Genomic DNA, 25,325 nt, shown 5'->3' with positions numbered 1-25,325 from the left:
TGTACCTTTCTATGGTACCAAGAAGAGGTACGCTGTTAGCTGTCCGATGCCTTTGTGCAAACATTCGTCCACAAGCATTAAAAAGACACTTGACTAAAAAAGATCATTCTTGGACTTTGGATGAAGCTTCCATCTTTTACTCTGCAATGGTCAGGAAGTTTCAGCATGCTCGTCTCGAACGCAAGTCCGGCTGTCCAAAACCTTACCCCTGTTTGCAATGTTGGAAGTATTACGACCGACTGGACATACACTTGAAAGAGACTCATTTTCTACGATTCCAAGATGATCAAACAAAAGATTGCAGAGGCAAAGCGATACGACAACGAGAAGCTCTATGTCCCTCAATTTATTCGACCTGCCTTCTTTGGTATTAAGCCAGTAGCTGAACAAGCGTCTGCATCAGGCTCTGCATCCTCTGCTCCTGGGCCTTCCTCCTCTTTTTCTTCTCCGGTTCTTTCCTCTGATCCTCTTTTAAGCTTGCCCTCACCAGTTGCTGGTTCGTCCGAGGCTCCTTCTGCAAACCAATGCACCTCTGTAGAAAACAAAGAGCTGAACACCGAATCCGTCCTTGACTCTGATTTCGATTCCTTAGAGCACTTGGTTTCCAGCTCCTATGTCTTGACCGAAGAAAAGAGACTCTTGTTTCAGCTGGACAAAGATGCTTTTCACTTTTATTACCAGTCAGCAGATGAGCTCTTCAGAGACTTTGAAAAGTGGCTTGTGGTAGCCAACAACAACACTTGGTCACAAGCAAAGATCTACAAAAATGCAGTTGTGGAAATATTGACTTGTTGTGACAGCACGTTGACGCTGCACCCAAACGCCCTCACCAATTCCAATGTTTTGGAGGATAGATACTTCTCCTTGCACTTTAAGAAAATTCAGCTCAATTCCAAGCTGAGTGAACTTGACCAAACAAAAGCCATGTCTTGTCACACGTTGTACAACCGCCTCGTCTCCCTTTGTCTCCTGTTTCGTTTCAGTGAAGCCAGAAACGTCTATTTCGGACTTTCTCATGAGGCCATCCGACGTTTGCGCTGCAAGGTGGATGAGTTGCGAAAAGTGCTGAGGCCCTTTCGTTCTTTGAGGAGGAGCCTTGTGAAAAGAAGAAAAAGCATCAACATCATCAATGTCAGTTTGCTGACCGAATATGGCAAGTCTGCATACGTAAGAGACTTAGTGGAATCGATTAGAAAGGCGTCTCTTCCGCTGACTAGAGACAATGCTGTGTCTCTACGAAACCATCTTCTGCTCTCTGTCACTGTAATTAACAGTTTAAGAAAATCTAACATTGCTCTTTTAAACATTAGAGACTACATGGCTGCTGAGAAGAGTGAGTGTGGATATTGCATTGTGCAAGAGCGCTACAAAACAGCATACAAGTACGGAGCCAAAAACATTCTAGTGCCGAACGACTTGAAAGTGTTGATCGATATTTATTTGCTGAGATACAGAGACCTTCTTGTCAACGACTCTCACTACATGGCTGCAGACACCAAGACTGTTTTGGAGTTGAGCGACTGCTACAGGCCCCTTTTTCCTTCGGTGAGAGCCAACAAAGACGAAGGTGTGACACTAGGTGCAACTAGAGTGCCTGTTTACCAGATGGGTTCCTCTGCTATCACCTCTAGCCTGACGTCCTGCTTCAGAAAAAGCCAAGTAAACATTCCCATGAAGCGTCTTACTCCCACTTGCATTCGCGGTTCGATAGCCACTTACTTTGCCAACAACAGCAAAGAAGATCGCGAGCGGTTTGCTACACTCTACATGAAGCACAGCAGACACACAATGGATAGCTTTTATGTGTCCCAGTGGAACGCTGCAGAGGAGTTGCGCTTTGCCCTGGGCATCGGACAGTCCTTCGGAGTCATAGAGTCTTTGACTGTTGAAAAGTCTGAGAGACCACCAAAGGAGGAGAAGGATGTGATGGACTGGCTCCGAACTAATGCAGAGGAGTACGGTTTTCATGATGTTGAGGACATTTTTGAGGAAGATTCAGACTCCGGTTCTGACTCTGAAGAATGTGCTGCTACTTTCGGTTGTACCACAGTGGTTCCATTTTCTCCAGCTGTAGAAAACAATGCTCCTTTAGAGGACAGCAACGAACATGTTGTAGATTTCTTGTGTGAACCTAGCTCAACTCCTGTTTCGTCTGTTCCTTCTGAACAAACAATCGCTGGTCCAGTTCTTGAACTATCCTCTGCTCTTGCACAACTAGTTCCTAATGAACAAGCTGTTTGTATGGATGTAGATCAGACTCTAGCTGTTCCTGTTGGCACAGCTTGTTCTCCTCTTGCATTAACATTATTTCCTGATGAACCGGATTTTATTGAACACCATGCACAACTTTCTCCAGTTTACTTTAGTGAGCAAGTGGTTGCCAAACCTGTTTCTGCTGCTCCTGCTCAACAAGTTGCTTTCAGTCCTTCAAAAGAGGTCTTTTCTGTTCTGCTGGAAACAGTGTCTAATGTTGCTTCACAGCAAGATAATCTTATGGCTGTCACACGTGTTTTCCATGCTCCTCCTGAAGCTGCTCTTCTTGAACCTGCTCTTCTTGAACCTGCTCTTCTTGAACCTGCTCATAAGCAAGTGGTTGCCAAACCTGTTCATGTTGCTCCTTCTCTGCAAGTTGTTTTTAATCCTTCAAAAGAGGTCTTTTCTGTTCCTCTGGCTCCTAATCTTGTTGCTCGTCAGCAAACGATGGCCAAACCCAGTTTGTTTCTTTCAGCTGTTCCAGTCCAACAGGCTGGTACTGTTCTTGAAAAACAGCCCTCACCTGGTGCTGTTCAATCTGTTGGTAGTCTATTTAGCCAAAGTCTTGCTTGTACATCCAGAGGTAAATTCTTTTTGATTTTTGATTTTTATGCAAATCTCAACACGCTTTCAAAAAATAAAAATGCCCAAATTAACTCCTTGCCCTATTGTTATTGTTAAAGCTGTAAAAAAAAAAAAAAAAAAGAAAAACAATAAAAAAAACAAAAAAAAAAACAAAAAAAACAACACAGAAGTGTGTATGTATTTGTTGCAGGACTAATTCTGTGATTGCTTAAATGTTTACACAAGTGAATGATACTAAAACTGATTATGTTTTAGAAGTAAAAGATCCAAGAAGAAAAAAAATCAAGTTGGAAATGCCATCTTTTACTCAAGAACACATCGGTAATGTAAAACCTAATTTATACAAACATATATAAACACAAACCTCTTCTTGCACAATTTCAGATGGTTAACTGTTAATAAAAACTAGCCATCATTGCTAAGTGCACTTTTAGAAAGTTGTGTCTACCCGATTTCTAATGATGAAGTTAGAAACATCACCGTTAGAAATCATGCACAGCTTGTTATTATCTCTAACACTTAGAAACTGTTGATGGTTTTTTTATGAATTAGAAAAATGAACATGGTTTTATTTTATTTCAGGATCAACTCAGCCAAGAACAAAGGAAAACAAAGCAGAAGTTAGCCAATGCCAATTAGGTAATCTTTCAAAAACCAGTTATTGCTATCAGTGCAAACAATAAGGTCAACAAAAAAACAAATAAAAAAACAAAATTAATCTTGTCATGCTTCAGAACCAAATGAATATTCGATTTAATCTCTTTGTGTTATGACTTGAGTTTGTAAAATTTTAGATGAAATAGTTGAAAAGCTGAATGCTTGCCCTGGCCACAACGAATGGTTCAACACCAGAAGTTTTCCTCGATGTGCAGCTTTAGTGTTGGCATACATCTTGCAAGACGTGTTTACAGATGTAAGCTCAAGTTGCTCGTACAAAGATTACCTTGGCATCTTGGCAAATCATAGCAGTGACAAGCTCATTCATGTCTTGCAAAAGTACTCCTACCGAAGCCATATTAAAGACAAAATTAAAAACATGAAGCTAAAAATTCAAAAAGAGGGTAGTTTAGAAAAGTTTGTTCAATATGGCAATATAGTGAGACCATTTATGTAGTTTAGAAAAGTTTGTTCAGTTTGGCAATAAAGATGGGCCTTTTGTGTAGTTTGTTTTCTCTATGCTTTTGCAAATATATTTATCTGTTTCGCTAAATACATAATAAACAAGAAGTTCTGTTAAACTGTTCTCACATTTCTTATTTAAAGATAGTTCAAACTTTTTTTATCTTTAAAAAAAAAAAAAAGTCGTTTTGTTATTCTGTTAACACTTTTAATAGAGTTGCATTTAGAATTACTTCTGATGTTTTTAAGAGTTTGTTAAAAAGCAAATTAATATTTTCTGTGATGTTAAACTGCATAAGTGAAATTTAAAAAAGGAAAACTGCTCCAACCATTTTTCGGAAAAAGAAATCAAAAAGTTCCTTATTTTAAAAGATCTAGACATCCATTTCTTCTTCAGCAAAATAGCGAGGCTTTTTTTATGAACTCTTACTCTCTATTTTTTCATATATTTACACAAAGGATTTTATTAAGTTCAATGTAAACATACATAGAAGTATATTATGTTTTTTTTTTTGTTTGTTTTTTTTTTATGGTGTCTAACTTTTGTTTCACTTCTATTTTATTTTACGTTTATCTTGTATTTTATCATGCCTTATTGGTTTTTGCGTTTTGTGATGTCAAGCTGCGTAAGCTAAACTTAAAAGAGGAAAACTACGCTAACTTTTCTTTGAAAAAATATTCAAAAAGTACCTTAAAAGAGAAAGCACACGAATTTAAAAAGTTGTATCTTGCCATCCAATTCTTCTTCTGCAAAGTAGTGAGGCTTTTGCTCTCTAATTTATCTCTATTTACGCAAAGGGTTTTATTTCAATGTAAACACGTATAAAAGAATACTTTGTTAAAAATAATGTTAAAGGAGTTGCGTAAAAAAAACGTCTGAATAAACTTTCTTTACAAAAAAAAACAACTAAGAAACAAGCGCGCCTAAGAAAAACCAGATCGCGATTCACTAAGTCAATAGACGAAAGAAACAAACTTTAAAAAGTCTTTCTAGACAACAAATTCTATTTTTGGCAATGCAGTTTTTGTATTTATGCAACCTATCTTTTGTTTCACTTCTACTTTATTTTACGTTTACCTTGTATTTTGTCTTGCCTTTTTGCGTTTTGTGATGTCAAGCTACATAATCTAAACTTAAAAGAGGAAAACTAGGCTAGTAGAATATTATGTTGTTGGTTTTATATGCAGCCTAACTTTAGTTTCATCTATATTTTGTTTTGCGTTTATCTTATATTTTATCTTGTCTTTTTGAGTTTTGTGTTTTGTGATGTCAAGCTACATAAGCTAAACTTTAAAGACCTTTTTTTTGAAAAACTATTCAAAAACTACCTTTAACAAAGTAGCGAGGCTTTTTATGCACTTTTACTCTCTAACATACCTATATTTGCGCAGAGGATTTTATTTAACTCAATGTAAACATACATAGAAAAATATTGTTACCCGTTTATTTTATGCAGCCTAACTTTAGCTTCATCTGTATTTTATTTTACGTTTATCTTATATTTTATTTTGTCTTTTTGAGTTTTGTGCTTTGTGATGTCAAGCTACATAAGCTAATGTTAAAAGAGGAAAACTACGCTAACCTTTTTTTGAAAAACTATTCAAAAACAACCTTTAACAAAGTAGCGAGGCTTTTTATGCACTTTTACTCTCTAACATACCTATATTTGCGCAGAGGATTTTATATAACTCAATGTAAACATACATAGAAAAATATTGTTACCCGTTTATTTCATGCAGCCTAACTTTAGCTTCATCTACATTTTATTTTACGTTTATCTTATATTTTATTTTGTCTTTTTGAGTTTTGTGTTTTGTGATGTCAAGCTACATAAGCTAATGTTAAAAGAGGAAAGCTACGCTAACCTTTCTTTGAAAAACTGTTCAAAAACTACCTTAGACATAATCTAGATTTAAAAGAGGAAGACTACGCTATTTTTGCTTTGAAAAAACTTTCGAAAACCACCTTAATCGATAGAGATAGCACACGATTTTAAAATGTTGTATCTAGTGATCCACTTCTTTTACACCAAAGTAGCGAGGCTTTCTATGCACTTTTACTCTCTAACATAGCTATTTTTGCGCAAACGATTTTATTTATTTCAATTTAAACATGCCTAGTAGATTATTATGTTGTTGGTTTTTTATGCAGCCTAACTTTAGTTTCATCTATATTTTATTTTGCGTTTATCTTATATTTTATCTTGTCTTTTTGAGTTTTATATTTTGTGATGTCAAGCTACATAAGCTAAACTTTAAAGAGGAAATTTACGCTAACCTGTCTTTGAAAAACTATTCAAAAACTACCTTTAACAAAGTAGCGAGGCTTTTTATGCCTTTTTACTCTCTAGCATACCTATATTTGCGCAGAGGGTTTTATTTAATTCAACTTAAACATACCTGTTAGATTATTATGTTGTTGGTTTTTTATGCAGTCTAACTTAAGCTACATCTATTTTTCATTTTACGTTTGTCTTATATTTTATTTTATCTTTTTGTGTTCTGTGATGTCAAGCTACATAAGCTAATGTTAAAAGAGGAAAGCTACGCTAACCTTTCTTTGAAAAACTATTCGAAATCTATTTTTGAGATAATCTAGATTTAAAAGAGGAACACTACGCTAATTTTGCTTTGAAAAAACTCTCGAAAACTACCTTATTCGATAGAGATAGCACACAAGTTTAAAAAAGTGTATCTAGTCATCCACTTCTTCTACAGCAAAGTAGCGAGGCTTTCTATGCACTTTTACTCTCTAACATTATGCATTTTACTCTCTATTTTTGCGCAAAGGGTTTTATTTAATTCAATTTAAACATGCCTAGTAGATATTTTATGTTGTTGGTTTTTTATGCAGCCTAACTTTAGCTACATCTATTTGTCTTATATTTTATTTTATGTTTTTGTGTTCTGTGATGTCAAGCTACATAAGCTAATGTTAAAAGAGGAAAGCTACGCTAACTTTTCTTTGAAAAACTATTCAAAATCTACCTTTGAGATAATCTAGATTTAAAAGAGGAACACTACGCTAATTTTGCTTTGAAAAAACATTCGAAAACTACCTTATATTTTATCTTGCCTTTGTTAGTTTTGTGTTTTATTATGTCAAGCTTCATAATCTAATCTTAAAAGAGGAAAACTGCGCTAACTTTCCATTGAAAAAGTACTCAAAAAGGACCTAAATCGATATAGATAGCTCACGATTTTAAAAAGTTGCATATAGTCATCTTCTTCAGCAAAGTATCGAGGCTTTTTATGGATTTTTACTGTCTAACTTTCCCATATTTGCGCAAAGGAATTTATTTAGTTCAACTTAAACATGCCTAGTAGATAATTATGTTGTTTGTTTATTATGCAGTGTAAACTTTGTTTCATCTATATTTTACGTTTATCTTATATTTTATTTTGTCTTTTTGAGCTTTGTGTTTTGTGATGTCAAGCTACATAATCTAAACATAAAAGAGGAAAACTACGCTAACCTTTCTTTGAAAAACTATTCAAAATCTACCTTTAACAAAGTTGCGAGGCTTTTAATGCTTTTTTACTAACATACCTATATTTGCGCAAAGGATTTTATATAATTCAATTTAAACATGCCTAGTAGATTATTATGTTGTTAGTTTTTTATGCAGCTTATCTTTAGTTTCATTTATATTATGTTTTAGGTTTATCTTATATTTTATCTTATCTTTTTGAGTTTTGTGTTTTGTGATGCCAAGAATTTTAAGCTAAACTTAAAAGAGGAATGCTACGCTAACCTTTCTTTGAAAATCTATTCATAAACTACCCTAGACAAAAGCTAGATTTAAAAGAGGAAAACTACGCTATTTTTGCTTTGAAAAAACTTTCGAAAACCACCTTAATCGATAGAGATAGCACACAATTTTAAAAAGTTGCATATAGTCATCCACTTCTTCTGCAGCAAAGTAGCGATGCTTTTTATGCACTTTTTCTCACTAGTTTGCTTATATTTACGCAAAGGAATTCATTTAATTCAATCCAAGCATATATAGAAGATTATTATGCTATGATTTTTTTTTTCTTTTATGCAGCCTAACAATTATTTCACCTATATTTTATTTTACGATTAACTTTTATCTTACTTTTCTTTTTTGAGTTTTGTGTTTTGTGATATCAAGCTACATAAACTAAACTTTAAAGAGGAAAACTACGCTAACCTTTCTTTGAAAAACTATTCAAAAACTACCTTTAACAAAGTAGCGAGGCTTTTTCTCTCTAACATACCTATATTTGCGCATAGGATTTTATTTAATTTAATGTAAACATACCTAGTAGATTATTATGTTGTTGGTTTTTTATGCAGTCTAACTTTAGCTTCATCTGTATTTTATTTCACGTTTATCTTATATTTTATTTTGTCTTTTTGAGCTTTGTGTTTTGTGATGTCAAGCTACATAAGCTAAACTTAAAAGAGGAAAGCTACGCTAACCTTTCTTTGAAAAACTATTCAAAATCTACCTTTGAGATAATCTAAATTTAAAAGAGGAACACTGCGCTATTTTTGCTTTGAAAAAACTTTCGAAAACTACCTTATTCGATAGAGACAGCACACAAATTTAAAAGTTTGTATCTAGTCATCCACTTCTTCTACAGCAATGTAGCGAGGCTTTTTATGCACTTTTACTCTCTAACATACCTATATTTGCGCAAAGGATTTTATTTAACTCAATGTAAATATACATAGAAGAGTATTGTTACCCGTTTATTTTATGCAGCCTAACTTTAATTTCATCTATATTTTATATTGCGTTTACCTTATATTTTGTCTTGCCTTTGTTAGTTTTGTGTTTTGTTATGTCAAGCTTCATGATCCAATCTTAAAAGAGGAAAACTGCGCTAACTTCTCATTGAAAAAGTACTCAAAAAGGACCTAAATCGATATAGATAGCTCACGATTTTAAAAAGTTGCATATAGTCATCTTCTTCTTCAGCAAAGTATCGAGGCTTTTTATGGACTTTTAATCTCTTATTTACCCAAATTTGCGCAAAGGACTTTACTTAATTCAACTTAAACATGTCTAGTAGATTATTAAGTTGTTTGTTTTTTATGCAGCCTAACTTTAGTTTCATTTATATTTTATTTTACGTTTATCTGATATTTTATCTTGTCTTTTTGTGTGTTGTTTTGTCAAGCTACATAAGCTAAACTTAAAAGTGGAAAACTACGCTAACCTTTCTTTGAAAATCTATTCAAAAACTGCCTTAGACATAAGGTAGATTTAAAAGAGGAAGACTGCGCTATTTTTGCTTTAAAAAAACTTTCGAAAAATACCTTAATCCATCGAGGTAGTACACGAATTTACAAAGTTGTATCTAGTCATCCACTTCTTCTATAGCAAAGTAGCGAGGCTTTTTATGCACTTTTGAGTTCTAATTTATCTCTGTTTACGCAAATGGTTTTTGTTTATTTCTGTGTAATGATATACAAAAGAGTATTTTGTTAAAGATTATGCTGCAGGAGCTGCGTAAAAAAACTCTGGTGACCTTTCCTTAAGAAAAAAGCAACTGAGAGGCATGTGCGCTTTAGAAAATTCAAATCGCGATTCACCAAATTAAAAGACGAAAAGAACGAACTTTAAAAGCTCTTACTAGACGTTTGTGTTTATGATAGGCAATGCAGTTTTAGATTTTATGCAGCCTAACATTTGTTTCATCTATATCTTATTTTACGTTTATCTTATACTTTATCTTGCCTTTTTGAGTTTAGTATTTTGTGATGTCATGCTAAATAAGCTAAACTTTGCTAATTTTTATTTGAAAAAATATTCAAAAACTACCTGAATTATAAAGCTAGATCTAAAGGAGGAAAACTACGCTAACTTTTCTTTAAAAAAATATTTAAAAACTACCTTAAACATAAGCTATATCCAAAAGAGGAAAACTATGCTAACTTTTCTTTGAAAAAATACTCAAAAACTACCTTAAACATAAGCTAGATCTAAAAGAGGAAAACTACGCTAACTTTTCTTTGAAAAAATACTCAAAAACTACCTTAAACATAAGCTAGATCTAAAAGAGGAAACCTACGCTAACTTTTCTTTGAAAAAATATTCGAAAACTACCTTTAAACATGATTTAGATTTAATAGATGAAAACTACGCTAACATTTCTTTGAAAAAACATTCAAAAACTACCTTTAAACATGATTTAAATTTAAAAAAGGAAAACTACGCTAACATTTCTTTGAAAAAATATTCAAAAAGTACCTTAATCGAAAGAGATAGCACGCGAAATTAAAAAGTTGCATCTAGTCATCCGTTTCTTCTTCATCAAAGTAGCGAGGCGTTTATGCACTTTTTATTCTCTAATTTATCTCTATTTACGCAAATGGCTTTTGTTTATTTCAATGTAAAACTTTTCAAAAGAGTATTTTGTTAAAGATTATGCTGCAGGAGCTGTGTAAGATAACTCTGGTGACCTTTCTTTAAGAAAAAGCAACTAAAGTAGATGTGCGCCTAAGAGAATCCAAATTGCGATTCACTAAATTAAAAGACATATACAACAAACTTTAAAAGTGAAACTATTTTTACAAGCGTATTTGGTAAAGATGAAATGTTCTTATGACATTTTAACGTTACGAAAAGGATTTTCTTCAGTTCAAATATTTATTACAATTTAAAGTGTTAAATAATGTTACAGAAACGACCTAAAACGCCTGTTGTATTAATTTAAACGAACAAAATAGATAAAAAAAAAAGAAAAACTATCATTAAAAAAAAAAAAGAAAAAAAGAAAAGAAATAGAAGTTGAGGAAAAATAAAAATAAGAACTTCTAACAAAGAGCTCTTCTTTTTATTTTTCAGATTTTAGATGCTTAATTCCTTGAATGAAAAGTTGAACTGATGACCCACTACTAAGGTTGTTCCTAGCCTTCCGTTCTCAAACTAGGCCATTCTGAGAGGCTGTTTGATTAAGTACCGTTGATAGTAGTATCGCACGTAAGAGACTTCTAAAACTCTGATTATTAATTCCTTGAATGAAGAGATGACTTCATACTCACTAACGAGGTTGTTCTTAGCCATCCGTTCTTAAACTAAGCAAAACAGTGAAGTTGTTTGATTAAGTATCACAGTTTGCTGATTTGCACATGCACCATTGCCGAAACTGTGATGCTTGGTTCCTTGATTGGATTGAAGAAGCTCATCACCATGCTTTTTACAAGCTGTCCGTTGTTATGTTTTGCAATTCAGTGGTTCTGTTTTGCAATTCATTTTCTGTTTGTTTAAGTATCATCGATGGTGGTGTCGTGCATGCAAACTTTCCGAAACTCTGATGCTTGTTTTTCTTGAATGGAGAGATGAGCTTATACTTTAGGTGACTTTTAAAACTGCAGTAATTAGTGCCTCGAATGGAAAAACGAACTCATTCTTTACAGACCAAGGTTGTTCCTGGCCATCCGTTAACATACTAGGCAACAGTACAGCGAAGCTGTTTGTTTTACAAGCTTTTGTCGTTTCGAGAAATCACTACATTAAGCATTCGATGGTGATACACGACTGATGGCCAGGTTCTGATTTTCGAATGAAAAGAAGAGTCGCATCCGACCACCGGTCGGCTTTCGACGCAAAACAGCTGTACACACTCGTCCAACGTCCAGTGACTAACTGTTGCAACGAGAAAGTTAGCTTTATTTGTCGTGCAGATTGTCCGCTTTGACGTAAAATGCTAGAAATTTGCTGAACGCTCGGTTTGCGCCGCCCAAGAGTCATTCTGTTTCTGCGTTGCCAGCGTCTGTCGGCTAAATACAACTGTAGACTCCGCGCAAGCTTTTTCACCGCAAAAGTTGTACAGAGCCACACCGAAGGCTAAAATCGACTTTAAGGTCGAAGGTTAAAATCGACCCTAGAGCTTTGAAAACGACGTCACGAAATTTTCAAGTACATCATCGAAGAAAATTACGGCGGCCAGATGCGACTCTTAGTACTAACTCTTCTAATCTTAGTACGTTAAGCATTCCAGTCGAGAGATCAGACGTTTTTTCGTCACCTAAGAGACCGGCCGATCCGTTTGCGACGCTGCGGAAAGAAAGAAGATGGCAAACCACAGGGTTGTTACCGTAACAAACCTCCGTGAGTACCTCCATCTCGAATGGCTTTTGGGGAAACGTTCGTTTTAAACTCAAAGGGATGGTTGTTAAAGCTCACAAAAGCCTGGTTAACGATTTTCTAACGGCAGAGACCGTGTTTACAATGGATGCAGGCCGTTTGCCCGAGCCCAAAGCGCAAGACCTTTCGGAGAACTCCTCTAGGTCGATGCAACGAAACTACTAGACGCGTGCACCTAGCGGCACGTTACAACCGAAGGACGCCCCTCGTGGACACTATACGAACGCAATTTTTCATTGTCCCCAGGCTTCCAAACCGTAACCTCATCCCCCTCCAATCCTAACCCCGTAATTCTCTTACTCCTTCCCCCCCCCCCCCCCCCACCCCTACCCCTCTTAAAAAAAAAAAAAAAAAAAGATAAAGAAAAAAAGAAAAAAGTTTCCTTCTCTCTTTTTTTCTAGCTTTTAGCCGGCCCTCCGCTAGAAGGGAATAGGGAGTAACGAAGGTTTGACATCAAAGTAGCGTTTCGTATAAGATTTGCTTGGCAAAATTTGACAATTTTTATAAAAGCCAAGCACTAGTTCAAACTGGAGATAATAAAACGAAATCGAATGATCTCACTTCTCAAACCACTGAGCTGCCATTGGTCGGCAGTTTCATGTTTGGAGACTATTGAGCTGCCATTGGTCGGCTGTTTAATCGTTGCGATTGGTCGGCAGTTTTATCGTTGGAGACCATTGAGAGATATAAAAGGCACTTTTTTTTTTTTTGAGCACAACATTAAACGCTATATCGTTAGATCTTGTTATAAAGGCACCCTTAAAATGCCGAATTGAAAAAAAAAAACAAAAACAAAAACAAACAGAAAAAAAAAATGAAATCGAAACGGGCATTCTTTTAAGCATAACGTTAAAAGCTAAATCGTTAGAGGTTTTATTAAGAAGGCACCTTTAGAATGCAAAAGACAAAAACGGAAAGTTTTGCTTTCCTGGCCACAAGCGATAAAATTGTTAGTAAAACGCACTCTAGCATTCTCACGTTCCAGACGTGACCAATGTTCGAGTAATCGAACAGGTCCGCTCAACCGTGAATGAAAGCGGAACTAACACACACTACCAACTAGTCACTGTGTTGGTCTGCTGAAATTACAACAGTCCATGAAAAGTATCTCGTAGAAAAGTCCTAATTTTGGATCATGGGCGGGCTGCTCAAATGAGCACTCTGCCCAATTGAAACAAAGGAAAAAAAAAAAAAAAAAAAGAAAAAAGAAACCGAAACGGGCATTCTTTTGAGCATAACGTTAAAAGCTAAATCGTTAGATGTTTTATTAAAAAGGCACCTTTAGAATGCGATGTCCTCAAATATTTTCCTCGATATTTTAATAAGTAAACAAAAACAAAACTAAGTCTTGCAACTGGCGAAAACTTTCAATAAGCAAACAAAGCAACAACTTTCCTTTCGAGTTTTTTACATTTTAAACAAAAGACAAACAAAGAAAAAAAAAACAAACAAAAACAAAAACAAAAAAACAAAACAAAAACAAAACAGAAAAGGGAGAATGAGTGAGTCGACTGATTTCGCTCAACTGTCTTAAACGAGAAGTCATAAACGTTTGCTTGTGCCAGCAAGTTGCAAATTAAGTTGTTAATGAGCTGCACCGCAAAAACTTAACCCACAGTTTATTAAGCATATTAAGCCTTTGCTGACATGTTAAGACATTTTAAGCCTTTGCTATTATCATGAGGCTTTTTTGCTCCACGAGCCAAAAAAGTACGCTAGAGTTGTTGACAAACTGCATCGCGGTCGAAAAGTGTAATTACGCCAACACTTTTATCCGTTTAAGCATTTCGTTTTCGCACGAACAACAATTAAAGCAGCTCGTTGAGCTTAACGACGTTCGTATTTTTTTTCGAAGCCAAAACTTCGGCTATAAGTAGAGTGAAGAGGCACTTCGAAAAACAACAAAGCTGTTCGCAGTCGATAGCAACGAGCGACAACATCTCTGCGAGTCTGGCATCAAGGTAAACATTTTTTTTTACATTTTCATTTGTTAGTGCCACTTTTGTGTACATTATGTATTCAAAAATTTCTTGCTGACGCTAGATTTTTCGTTTTCAATGAACAACAGTTGCAACCTCTAGTCGTTTGCTAAAACAGCTTGCTAGGACAACCAAATCAATCATATGTTGTGAAAATTTCTTTTTGTTCAACTGACTAAGGAAGATCGAGCGAACGCTTTTTTTTTTTATAACTTGTTTGTATCATATTGCTATTAAGAAAACAGCGTTGTGTATACTAAACGTGACATAATTGGCAATTATCCGTAACTAAAAATAAGATAGAAATTACAAACTTGATACCATATTTTAATTACTCTAACAAAACTAGACGTCATCGCGTGAGAAAATAAATGTTTATGACACATAACCTATTTTTTTGTTTTTTTTTTTCTTCTCTTTTTTCCTTTTAATCTCCTTTCTTTCGTCCAAAAAGCGTTTTGATTTTTGCCTCGCCACAAGCGATGAAATCGATAAAAAAACCTGCTCGGACATTCTCAATTCTCAACAACAAAAGCAATCAAAGTTCTAGCTCTCGAGCACGTGCGCCAACAGGTTGATGAAACCGTTCAAATATGCTCGATCGCTAGAATTTAAAAAAAAAAAAAGAAGCAAACCAGAAACAAACCAAAATAAAAAAAAAACAAAAACAAAAATGGACATCTTTAGAACGCTTAAATTTTATAAAATATTTTCCTCTGCGTTTTTAACCAGCTAAACTGTCGTAAAGTTTTTTCGGTGCAGTTCATTTAAAAAACTTAGTTTTCAACTTTTAAACGTTTTAGACTTCTCGTTTAAGGCAGTCGAAAGAAATGAGTCGACTTGCTCTCTCTCTCCCTTTTCGGTTTTGTTTTTGTTTACTTGTTTTTGTTTTTTCTTCGTTTGCCTTCGTTTGCCTTTGTTTGCCTTTGTTTGCTTTTGGAAAAGTTGTCGCCATGCGAGACTTAGTTTTTTTTTGGCTCAATTTGTGATTAAGTGAAGTTCTAGTCTTGAAAGTGTGCAAAGTGTGGGCCAATCTGGTGGCTGGAGTGATGACACGTGAATGCTGGAAATTCCAGACTTTGAGCGGATTCAGCGTACATAGAAAGAAAATGTAACATTCACGTGGGTCTCTCCTAAGCTTGCCATTGGTCGGTCTGCTGGCCTTAAGTACCCCCCCCCCCCCCCTCAACGTCACGTTTGCTCAACTTTCTCGGTCTTTGGCGCCCAAAGAAAGCTCGAGGAAGGATAAAAATGGCGAGGTTTCGGTACTGCGTTTTCTGTTTTTCCTATTTGTTTTTGTTTGTTTGTTTGTTTCGTTTGTTTGTTTATTTATTTAATCGTTTTTTTGTTTGTTTCGTTCGTTTGTTTGTTTGTTTCGTTTGCTTCGTTTGTTTTGTGATGTTTTGTTTTCCCTTCTTGATGGCACAAAACAGAAGCAAACAAGACTTTCGGTTATATTCGGTTATATTCGGTTCAATAAAAGTTTGTTGGTTTCTGCACAACAACAACAACAACAACAAAAGTCCCTCTGTCCCTCAAAAGCAGTTTCTCCTCTGTCCTAAAGAAGAGCCTCTTTGTAATCGATCTTGTCTGAATGCAGCTCTCCTTTTGCCTACAGGTTTTTATTCCAACCCTTTTGTTGTTGTTAGTGCCATGTTGTTGTTATTGTTATACTCTGTAAAAGCAGTTGTTGCTGTTGTACTTGTTTGTTGTTTCTAAAGACACTGTTGTTGCTGCTGTTAGCGCTGTTAGTAATCACCCACTTGGCTTGTATTTTTGTTTCTTGTTTTTGTTTTTTGTTTTATTTATAAACACTCTCTGAGTAAGTGATGCTGTTGCTGTTGTTGTTGTTACAGTTGCAATGAGTGTTTGTTAATGTTCCCCCACTTGGCTTGTTTATAATCTATTTTATTTTATCAACACTCTCTGAGTCAGTGATGGTGTTGCTGTTGCTGTTGTCGTTATTATGCTTGCAATGGGAGTTGTTACTGTTCACACCACTTTGCTTGTTTTGTTTTTGTTTCTTTATTTTATCAACACCCTTTGAGCCAGTGATGCTGTTGCTGTTGTTGTTGTTATAGTTGCAATGAGTGTTGTTAATGTTCACCCACTTTGCTTGTGTTTTTGTTTTTGTTTATCAACACCCTTTGTGTCAGTGATGCTGTTGCTGTTGTTCTTATTACAGTTGCAATGAGTGTTTGTTAATGTTCACCAACTTGGCTTGTTTATAATCTATTTTGTTTTATCAACACTCTCTGAGTCAGTGATGCTGATGCTGTTGTTGTTATTGTGCTTGCAATAAGTGTTGTTAATGTTCACCCACTTTGCTTGTTTTGTTTGTGCTTTTGTTTTTCTTTATCAACACCCTTTGAGTCACTGATGCTGTTGCTGTTGGTGTTATTATAGTTGCAATGAGTGTTAATGTTCACCCACTTTGCTTGCTTTATTTGTTTGTTGCTTTTTTTTTTATCAACACCCTGCGAGTTAGTGATGCTGTTGCTGCTTTTGTCATTTTACTTGTATTTATAGTTGTTACTGTTCAGCCACTTTGCTTGTTTTTTAATCTGTTTTATTTTATCACCACACTCTGAGTCAGTGATGATGTTGCTGATGCTGTTGTTGTTATTTTACTTGCAATGATAGCTGTTACTGTTCAGCCACTTTGCTTGTTTTGTTTGTTTGTTTGTTTGTTTTTTTTATCAATATCCTCTGAGCAAGTGATGCTGTTGCTGTTGTTGTTGTTATAGTTGCAATGAGTGTTTGTTAATGTTCACAAACTTGGCATGTTTATAATCTATTTTATTTTATCAACACTCTCTGAGTCAGTGATGCTGATGCTGTTGTTGTTATTATGCTTGCAATAAGTGTTGTTAATGTTCACCCACTCTGCTTGTTTTGTTTGTGCCTTTGTTTTTGTTTATCAACACCCTTTGAGTCACTGATGCTGTTGCTGTTGGTGTTATTATAGTTGCAATGAGTGTTAATGTTCACCCACTTTGCTTGCTTTGTTTGTTTGTTGCTTTTTTTTTTATCAACACCCTGCGAGTTAGTGATGCTGTTGCTGCTTTTGTCATTTTACTTGTATTTATAGTTGTTACTGTTCAGCCACTTTGCTTGTTTTTTAATCTGTTTTATTTTATCACCACTCTCTGAGTCAGTGATGATGTTGCTGATGCTGTTGTTGTTATTTTACTTGCAATGATAGCTGTTACTGTTCAGCCACTTTGCTTGTTTTGTTTGTTTGTTTGTTTGTTTTTTTTATCAATATCCTCTGAGCAAGTGATGCTGTTGCTGTTGTTGTTGTTTTAGTTGCAATGAGTGTTTGTTAATGTTCCCCCACTTGGCTTGTACTTCTGTTTTCTGTTTTGTTTTGTTTTTGTTTTTTTTGTTGTTTTTTTTCTCAACACTCTCTGAGTAAGTGATGCTGTTGCTGTAGTCGTTGTTATAGTTGCAATGAGTGTTTGTTAATGTTCACAAACTTGGCATGTTTATAATCTATTTTATTTTATCAACACTCTCTGAGTCAGAGATGCTGATGCTGTTGTTGTTATTATGCTTGCAATAAGTGTTGTTAATGTTCCCCCACTCTGCTTGTTTTGTTTGTGCCTTTGTTTTTGTTTATCAACACCCTTTGAGTCACTGATGCTGTTGCTGTTGGTGTTATTATAGTTGCAATGAGTGTTAATGTTCACCCACTTTGCTTGCTTTGTTTGTTTGTTGCTTTTTTTTTTTATCAACACCCTGCGAGTTAGTGATGCTGTTGCTGCTTTTGTCATTTTACTTGTATTTATAGTTGTTACTGTTTAGCCACTTTGCTTGTTTTTTAATCTGTTTTATTTTATCACCACTCTCTGAGTCAGTGATGATGTTGCTGATGCTGTTGTTGTTATTTTACTTGCAATGATAGCTGTTACTGTTCAGCCACTTTGCTTGTTTTTTTTTGTTTTTGTTTTGTTTGTTTGTTTGTTTGTTTTTTTATATATCCTCTGAGTTAGTGATGCTGTTGCTGATGCTGTTGTTGTTATTATGCTTTCAATGAGAGCTGTTACTGTTCACCCACTTTGTTTGTTTATAATCTGTTTTATTTTATCAACACTCTCTGAGTCAGTGATGCTGATGCTGATGCTGTTGTTGTTATTATGCTTGCAGTGAGAGTTGTTACTGTTCACCCACTTTGCTTGCTTATTGTCTATTTTATTTTGTCAACACTCTCTGAGTCAGTGATGCTGATGCTGATGCTGTTGTTGTTATTATGCTTGCAATGAGAGTTGTTACTGTTCACCCAATTTGCTTGTTTTGTTTTTTTATTTGTTTTTTTGTTTGTTTTTGTTTTGCTTGTTTTTTTTTATCAATACCCTCTGAGTCAGTGATGCTGTTGCTGTTGTTGTTGTTGTTATAGTTGCAATGAGTGTTTGTTAATGTTCCCCCACTTGGCTTGTACTTTTGTTTTCTTTTTTGTTATGTCAACACTCTCTGAGTCAGTGATGCTGATGCTGTTGTTATTATGCTTGCAATGAGAGTTGTTACTGTTGTAGTTATGTCTGTCATTTGTCCTTGTTAGCAAGTTCTATTTGCCCTCTCTTGCCTTTTTTCAACACAGTTTCTTTCTTTGAGTCATATGGTTGCGAGATCCTCTCAAACTCCATCTCTTTATTTATTTGTTTCTTTTCTTTTTCTTTTTTTTTTTCTCATTCTCCTTCTCATAATAGCAATCACTGCTGCCACCATGCATGTAATGCTAGTTGCTCTCATTCTTTTTCATTTGCTAGTGGAAACTTTGTTTCTTCTTGTTGCTCTCTTTTCTTTCTTTTTTTCTCTTTTGCAGAGGATTCGAAAAAACACAGCTCTTCCCTGCAGTTGTAAACATTCCAGGATTGGATGCAGGCAGAAGAAAAAAACTCTCACTGACTGGTTTCCTTTTTTTAGCAAAAACCGTTGCAAACAAACACCTGAACATGTCTTCTTCACAAGAAAACAACTCTGTTGTTGCTTCTTCTCCAAACTCTAAAGCAAAAAAAAAGAAAAGAAAGCAGTCACAAGAACAGAGAGACTTAAAGCTCAAAAACAAAGTCAGGGCCGCATTAGTTGCAGCGTGTGGCTCCGTAAACAGGGTTGTACCTTTCTATGGTACCAAGAAGAGGTACGCTGTTAGCTGTCCGATGCCTTTGTGCAAACATTCGTCCACAAGCATTAAAAGACACTTGACTAAAAAAGATCATTCTTGGACTTTGGATGAAGCTTCCATCTTTTACTCTGCAATGGTCAGGAAGTTTCAGCATGCTCGTCTCGAACGCAAGTCCGGCTGTCCAAAACCTTACCCCTGTTTGCAATGTTGGAAGTATTACGACCGACTGGACATACACTTGAAAGAGACTCATTTCTACGATTCCAAGATGATCAAACAAAAGATTGCAGAGGCAAAGCGATACGACAACGAGAAGCTCTATGTCCCTCAATTTATTCGACCTGCCTTCTTTGGTATTAAGCCAGTAGCTGAACAAGCGTCTGCATCAGGCTCTGCATCCTCTGCTCCTGGGCCTTCCTCCTCTTTTTCTTCTCCGGTTCTTTCCTCTGATCCTCTTTTAAGCTTGCCCTCACCAGTTGCTGGTTCGTCCGAGGCTCCTTCTGCAAACCAATGCACCTCTGTAGAAAACAAAGAGCTGAACACCGAATCCGTCCTTGACTCTGATTTCGATTCCTTAGAGCACTTGGTTTCCAGCTCCTATGTCTTGACCGAAGAAAAGAGACTCTTGTTTCAGCTGGACAAAGATGCTTTTCACTTTTATTACCAGTCAGCAGATGAGCTCTTCAGAGACTTTGAAAAGTGGCTTGTGGTAGCCAACAACAACACTTGGTCACAAGCAAAGATCTACAAAAATGCAGTTGTGGAAATATTGACTTGTTGTGACAGCACGTTGACGCTGCACCCAAACGCCCTCACCAATTCCAATGTTTTGGAGGATAGATACTTCTCCTTGCACTTTAAGAAAATTCAGCTCAATTCCAAGCTGAGTGAACTTGACCAAACAAAAGCCATGTCTTGTCACACGTTGTACAACCGCCTCGTCTCCCTTTGTCTCCTGTTTCGTTTCAGTGAAGCCAGAAACGTCTATTTCGGACTTTCTCATGAGGCCATCCGACGTTTGCGCTGCAAGGTGGATGAGTTGCGAAAAGTGCTGAGGCCCTTTCGTTCTTTGAGGAGGAGCCTTGTGAAAAGAAGAAAAAGCATCAACATCATCAATGTCAGTTTGCTGACCGAATATGGCAAGTCTGCATACGTAAGAGACTTAGTGGAATCGATTAGAAAGGCGTCTCTTCCGCTGACTAGAGACAATGCTGTGTCTCTACGAAACCATCTTCTGCTCTCTGTCACTGTAATTAACAGTTTAAGAAAATCTAACATTGCTCTTTTAAACATTAGAGACTACATGGCTGCTGAGAAGAGTGAGTGTGGATATTGCATTGTGCAAGAGCGCTACAAAACAGCATACAAGTACGGAGCCAAAAACATTCTAGTGCCGAACGACTTGAAAGTGTTGATCGATATTTATTTGCTGAGATACAGAGACCTTCTTGTCAACGACTCTCACTACATGGCTGCAGACACCAAGACTGTTTTGGAGTTGAGCGACTGCTACAGGCCCCTTTTTCCTTCGGTGAGAGCCAACAAAGACGAAGGTGTGACACTAGGTGCAACTAGAGTGCCTGTTTACCAGATGGGTTCCTCTGCTATCACCTCTAGCCTGACGTCCTGCTTCAGAAAAAGCCAAGTAAACATTCCCATGAAGCGTCTTACTCCCACTTGCATTCGCGGTTCGATAGCCACTTACTTTGCCAACAACAGCAAAGAAGATCGCGAGCGGTTTGCTACACTCTACATGAAGCACAGCAGACACACAATGGATAGCTTTTATGTGTCCCAGTGGAACGCTGCAGAGGAGTTGCGCTTTGCCCTGGGCATCGGACAGTCCTTCGGAGTCATAGAGTCTTTGACTGTTGAAAAGTCTGAGAGACCACCAAAGGAGGAGAAGGATGTGATGGACTGGCTCCGAACTAATGCAGAGGAGTACGGTTTTCATGATGTTGAGGACATTTTTGAGGAAGATTCAGACTCCGGTTCTGACTCTGAAGAATGTGCTGCTACTTTCGGTTGTACCACAGTGGTTCCATTTTCTCCAGCTGTAGAAAACAATGCTCCTTTAGAGGACAGCAACGAACATGTTGTAGATTTCTTGTGTGAACCTAGCTCAACTCCTGTTTCGTCTGTTCCTTCTGAACAAACAATCGCTGGTCCAGTTCTTGAACTATCCTCTGCTCTTGCACAACTAGTTCCTAATGAACAAGCTGTTTGTATGGATGTAGATCAGACTCTAGCTGTTCCTGTTGGCACAGCTTGTTCTCCTCTTGCATTAACATTATTTCCTGATGAACCGGATTTTATTGAACACCATGCACAACTTTCTCCAGTTTACTTTAGTGAGCAAGTGGTTGCCAAACCTGTTTCTGCTGCTCCTGCTCAACAAGTTGCTTTCAGTCCTTCAAAAGAGGTCTTTTCTGTTCTGCTGGAAACAGTGTCTAATGTTGCTTCACAGCAAGATAATCTTATGGCTGTCACACGTGTTTTCCATGCTCCTCCTGAAGCTGCTCTTCTTGAACCTGCTCTTCTTGAACCTGCTCTTCTTGAACCTGCTCATAAGCAAGTGGTTGCCAAACCTGTTCATGTTGCTCCTTCTCTGCAAGTTGTTTTTAATCCTTCAAAAGAGGTCTTTTCTGTTCCTCTGGCTCCTAATCTTGTTGCTCGTCAGCAAACGATGGCCAAACCCAGTTTGTTTCTTTCAGCTGTTCCAGTCCAACAGGCTGGTACTGTTCTTGAAAAACAGCCCTCACCTGGTGCTGTTCAATCTGTTGGTAGTCTATTTAGCCAAAGTCTTGCTTGTACATCCAGAGGTAAATTCTTTTTGATTTTTGATTTTTATGCAAATCTCAACACGCTTTCAAAAAATAAAAATGCCCAAATTAACTCCTTGCCCTATTGTTATTGTTAAAGCTGTAAAAAAAAAAAAAAAAAGAAAAACAATAAAAAAAACAAAAAAAAAAACAAAAAAAACAACACAGAAGTGTGTATGTATTTGTTGCAGGACTAATTCTGTGATTGCTTAAATGTTTACACAAGTGAATGATACTAAAACTGATTATGTTTTAGAAGTAAAAGATCCAAGAAGAAAAAAAATCAAGTTGGAAATGCCATCTTTTACTCAAGAACACATCGGTAATGTAAAACCTAATTTATACAAACATATATAAACACAAACCTCTTCTTGCACAATTTCAGATGGTTAACTGTTAATAAAAACTAGCCATCATTGCTAAGTGCACTTTTAGAAAGTTGTGTCTACCCGATTTCTAATGATGAAGTTAGAAACATCACCGTTAGAAATCATGCACAGCTTGTTATTATCTCTAACACTTAGAAACTGTTGATGGTTTTTTTATGAATTAGAAAAATGAACATGGTTTTATTTTATTTCAGGATCAACTCAGCCAAGAACAAAGGAAAACAAAGCAGAAGTTAGCCAATGCCAATTAGGTAATCTTTCAAAAACCAGTTATTGCTATCAGTGCAAACAATAAGGTCAACAAAAAAAACAAATAAAAAAACAAAATTAATCTTGTCATGCTTCAGAACCAAATGAATATTCGATTTAATCTCTTTGTGTTATGACTTGAGTTTGTAAAATTTTAGATGAAATAGTTGAAAAGCTGAATGCTTGCCCTGGCCACAACGAATGGTTCAACACCAGAAGTTTTCCTCGATGTGCAGCTTTAGTGTTGGCATACATCTTGCAAGACGTGTTTACAGATGTAAGCTCAAGTTGCTCGTACAAAGATTACCTTGGCATCTTGGCAAATCATAGCAGTGACAAGCTCATTCATGTCTTGCAAAAGTACTCCTACCGAAGCCATATTAAAGACAAAATTAAAAACATGAAGCTAAAAATTCAAAAAGAGGGTAGTTTAGAAAAGTTTGTTCAATATGGCAATATAGTGAGACCATTTATGTAGTTTAGAAAAGTTTGTTCAGTTTGGCAATAAAGATGGGCCTTTTGTGTAGTTTGTTTTCTCTATGCTTTTGCAAATATATTTATCTGTTTCGCTAAATACATAATAAACAAGAAGTTCTGTTAAACTGTTCTCACATTTCTTATTTAAAGATAGTTCAAACTTTTTTTATCTTTAAAAAAAAAAAAAAGTCGTTTTGTTATTCTGTTAACACTTTTAATAGAGTTGCATTTAGAATTACTTCTGATGTTTTTAAGAGTTTGTTAAAAAGCAAATTAATATTTTCTGTGATGTTAAACTGCATAAGTGAAATTTAAAAAAGGAAAACTGCTCCAACCATTTTTCGGAAAAAGAAATCAAAAAGTTCCTTATTTTAAAAGATCTAGACATCCATTTCTTCTTCAGCAAAATAGCGAGGCTTTTTTTATGAACTCTTACTCTCTATTTTTTCATATATTTACACAAAGGATTTTATTAAGTTCAATGTAAACATACATAGAAGTATATTATGTTTTTTTTTTTGTTTGTTTTTTTTTTATGGTGTCTAACTTTTGTTTCACTTCTATTTTATTTTACGTTTATCTTGTATTTTATCATGCCTTATTGGTTTTTGCGTTTTGTGATGTCAAGCTGCGTAAGCTAAACTTAAAAGAGGAAAACTACGCTAACTTTTCTTTGAAAAAATATTCAAAAAGTACCTTAAAAGAGAAAGCACACGAATTTAAAAAGTTGTATCTTGCCATCCAATTCTTCTTCTGCAAAGTAGTGAGGCTTTTGCTCTCTAATTTATCTCTATTTACGCAAAGGGTTTTATTTCAATGTAAACACGTATAAAAGAATACTTTGTTAAAAATAATGTTAAAGGAGTTGCGTAAAAAAAACGTCTGAATAAACTTTCTTTACAAAAAAAAACAACTAAGAAACAAGCGCGCCTAAGAAAAACCAGATCGCGATTCACTAAGTCAATAGACGAAAGAAACAAACTTTAAAAAGTCTTTCTAGACAACAAATTCTATTTTTGGCAATGCAGTTTTTGTATTTATGCAACCTATCTTTTGTTTCACTTCTACTTTATTTTACGTTTACCTTGTATTTTGTCTTGCCTTTTTGCGTTTTGTGATGTCAAGCTACATAATCTAAACTTAAAAGAGGAAAACTAGGCTAGTAGAATATTATGTTGTTGGTTTTATATGCAGCCTAACTTTAGTTTCATCTATATTTTGTTTTGCGTTTATCTTATATTTTATCTTGTCTTTTTGAGTTTTGTGTTTTGTGATGTCAAGCTACATAAGCTAAACTTTAAAGACCTTTTTTTTGAAAAACTATTCAAAAACTACCTTTAACAAAGTAGCGAGGCTTTTTATGCACTTTTACTCTCTAACATACCTATATTTGCGCAGAGGATTTTATTTAACTCAATGTAAACATACATAGAAAAATATTGTTACCCGTTTATTTTATGCAGCCTAACTTTAGCTTCATCTGTATTTTATTTTACGTTTATCTTATATTTTATTTTGTCTTTTTGAGTTTTGTGCTTTGTGATGTCAAGCTACATAAGCTAATGTTAAAAGAGGAAAACTACGCTAACCTTTTTTTGAAAAACTATTCAAAAACAACCTTTAACAAAGTAGCGAGGCTTTTTATGCACTTTTACTCTCTAACATACCTATATTTGCGCAGAGGATTTTATATAACTCAATGTAAACATACATAGAAAAATATTGTTACCCGTTTATTTCATGCAGCCTAACTTTAGCTTCATCTACATTTTATTTTACGTTTATCTTATATTTTATTTTGTCTTTTTGAGTTTTGTGTTTTGTGATGTCAAGCTACATAAGCTAATGTTAAAAGAGGAAAGCTACGCTAACCTTTCTTTGAAAAACTGTTCAAAAACTACCTTAGACATAATCTAGATTTAAAAGAGGAAGACTACGCTATTTTTGCTTTGAAAAAACTTTCGAAAACCACCTTAATCGATAGAGATAGCACACGATTTTAAAATGTTGTATCTAGTGATCCACTTCTTTTACACCAAAGTAGCGAGGCTTTCTATGCACTTTTACTCTCTAACATAGCTATTTTTGCGCAAACGATTTTATTTATTTCAATTTAAACATGCCTAGTAGATTATTATGTTGTTGGTTTTTTATGCAGCCTAACTTTAGTTTCATCTATATTTTATTTTGCGTTTATCTTATAT

At 35.4% G+C, this 25,325-nt stretch overlaps 2 protein-coding genes across 3 annotated transcripts; both read left to right on the top strand.

Annotated features, from left to right (window-relative positions):
- Positions 1-282: 282 nt before the first annotated feature.
- Positions 283-3,998, top strand: LOC149892608 (uncharacterized). Its single transcript, XM_090080652.1, has 4 exons — positions 283-2,836; positions 3,094-3,159; positions 3,421-3,477; positions 3,633-3,998. Exons 1-4 carry the CDS (start codon positions 283-285, stop codon positions 3,950-3,952), a joined length of 2,997 nt encoding a protein of 998 aa, XP_089936778.1. The 3' UTR covers positions 3,953-3,998.
- An 11,254-nt stretch (positions 3,999-15,252) lies between these two features.
- Positions 15,253-23,171, top strand: LOC149892607 (uncharacterized). 2 transcript variants are annotated; one of them, XM_090080018.1, is made up of 5 exons: positions 15,253-15,324; positions 18,986-22,006; positions 22,263-22,328; positions 22,590-22,646; positions 22,803-23,171. In XM_090080018.1, exons 2-5 carry the CDS (start codon positions 19,015-19,017, stop codon positions 23,120-23,122), a joined length of 3,435 nt encoding a protein of 1,144 aa, XP_089936144.1. In that variant the 5' UTR covers positions 15,253-15,324; positions 18,986-19,014; the 3' UTR covers positions 23,123-23,171. The 2 variants fall into 2 exon arrangements, with proteins under 2 accessions (XP_089936144.1, XP_089936145.1); XM_090080019.1 differs by lacking the exon at positions 15,253-15,324 and having other exon boundaries at positions 16,483-22,006.
- Positions 23,172-25,325: the final 2,154 nt, after the last annotated feature.

The sequence above is a fragment of the Hydra viridissima genome, unplaced genomic scaffold (assembly GCF_058129835.1).
Source record: "Hydra viridissima isolate aposymbiotic clone 2 unplaced genomic scaffold, HvirCarnegie_v1 scaffold_2, whole genome shotgun sequence".
NCBI lineage: Eukaryota > Metazoa > Cnidaria > Hydrozoa > Anthoathecata > Hydridae > Hydra > Hydra viridissima.
The sequence above is the reverse complement of the archived record's forward strand: the minus strand, read 5'-3'. Positions and strand labels throughout refer to the sequence as shown.

What these genes read in the sequence shown, in the direction of transcription:
- LOC149892607 (XM_090080018.1), top strand. Translation starts at nt 19,015, where the DNA reads ATGTCTTCTTCACAAGAAAACAACTCTGTTGTTGCTTCTTCTCCAAAC. An exon ending in TCTTGCTTGTACATCCAGAG is followed by an intron (nt 22,007 to 22,262) that starts GTAAATTCTTTT and finishes ATTATGTTTTAG; the next exon opens with AAGTAAAAGATCCAAGAAGA. An exon ending in AGTTAGCCAATGCCAATTAG is followed by an intron (nt 22,647 to 22,802) that starts GTAATCTTTCAA and finishes GTAAAATTTTAG; the next exon opens with ATGAAATAGTTGAAAAGCTG.
- LOC149892608 (XM_090080652.1), top strand. Translation starts at nt 283, where the DNA reads ATGATCAAACAAAAGATTGCAGAGGCAAAGCGATACGACAACGAGAAG. An exon ending in TCTTGCTTGTACATCCAGAG is followed by an intron (nt 2,837 to 3,093) that starts GTAAATTCTTTT and finishes ATTATGTTTTAG; the next exon opens with AAGTAAAAGATCCAAGAAGA. An exon ending in AGTTAGCCAATGCCAATTAG is followed by an intron (nt 3,478 to 3,632) that starts GTAATCTTTCAA and finishes GTAAAATTTTAG; the next exon opens with ATGAAATAGTTGAAAAGCTG.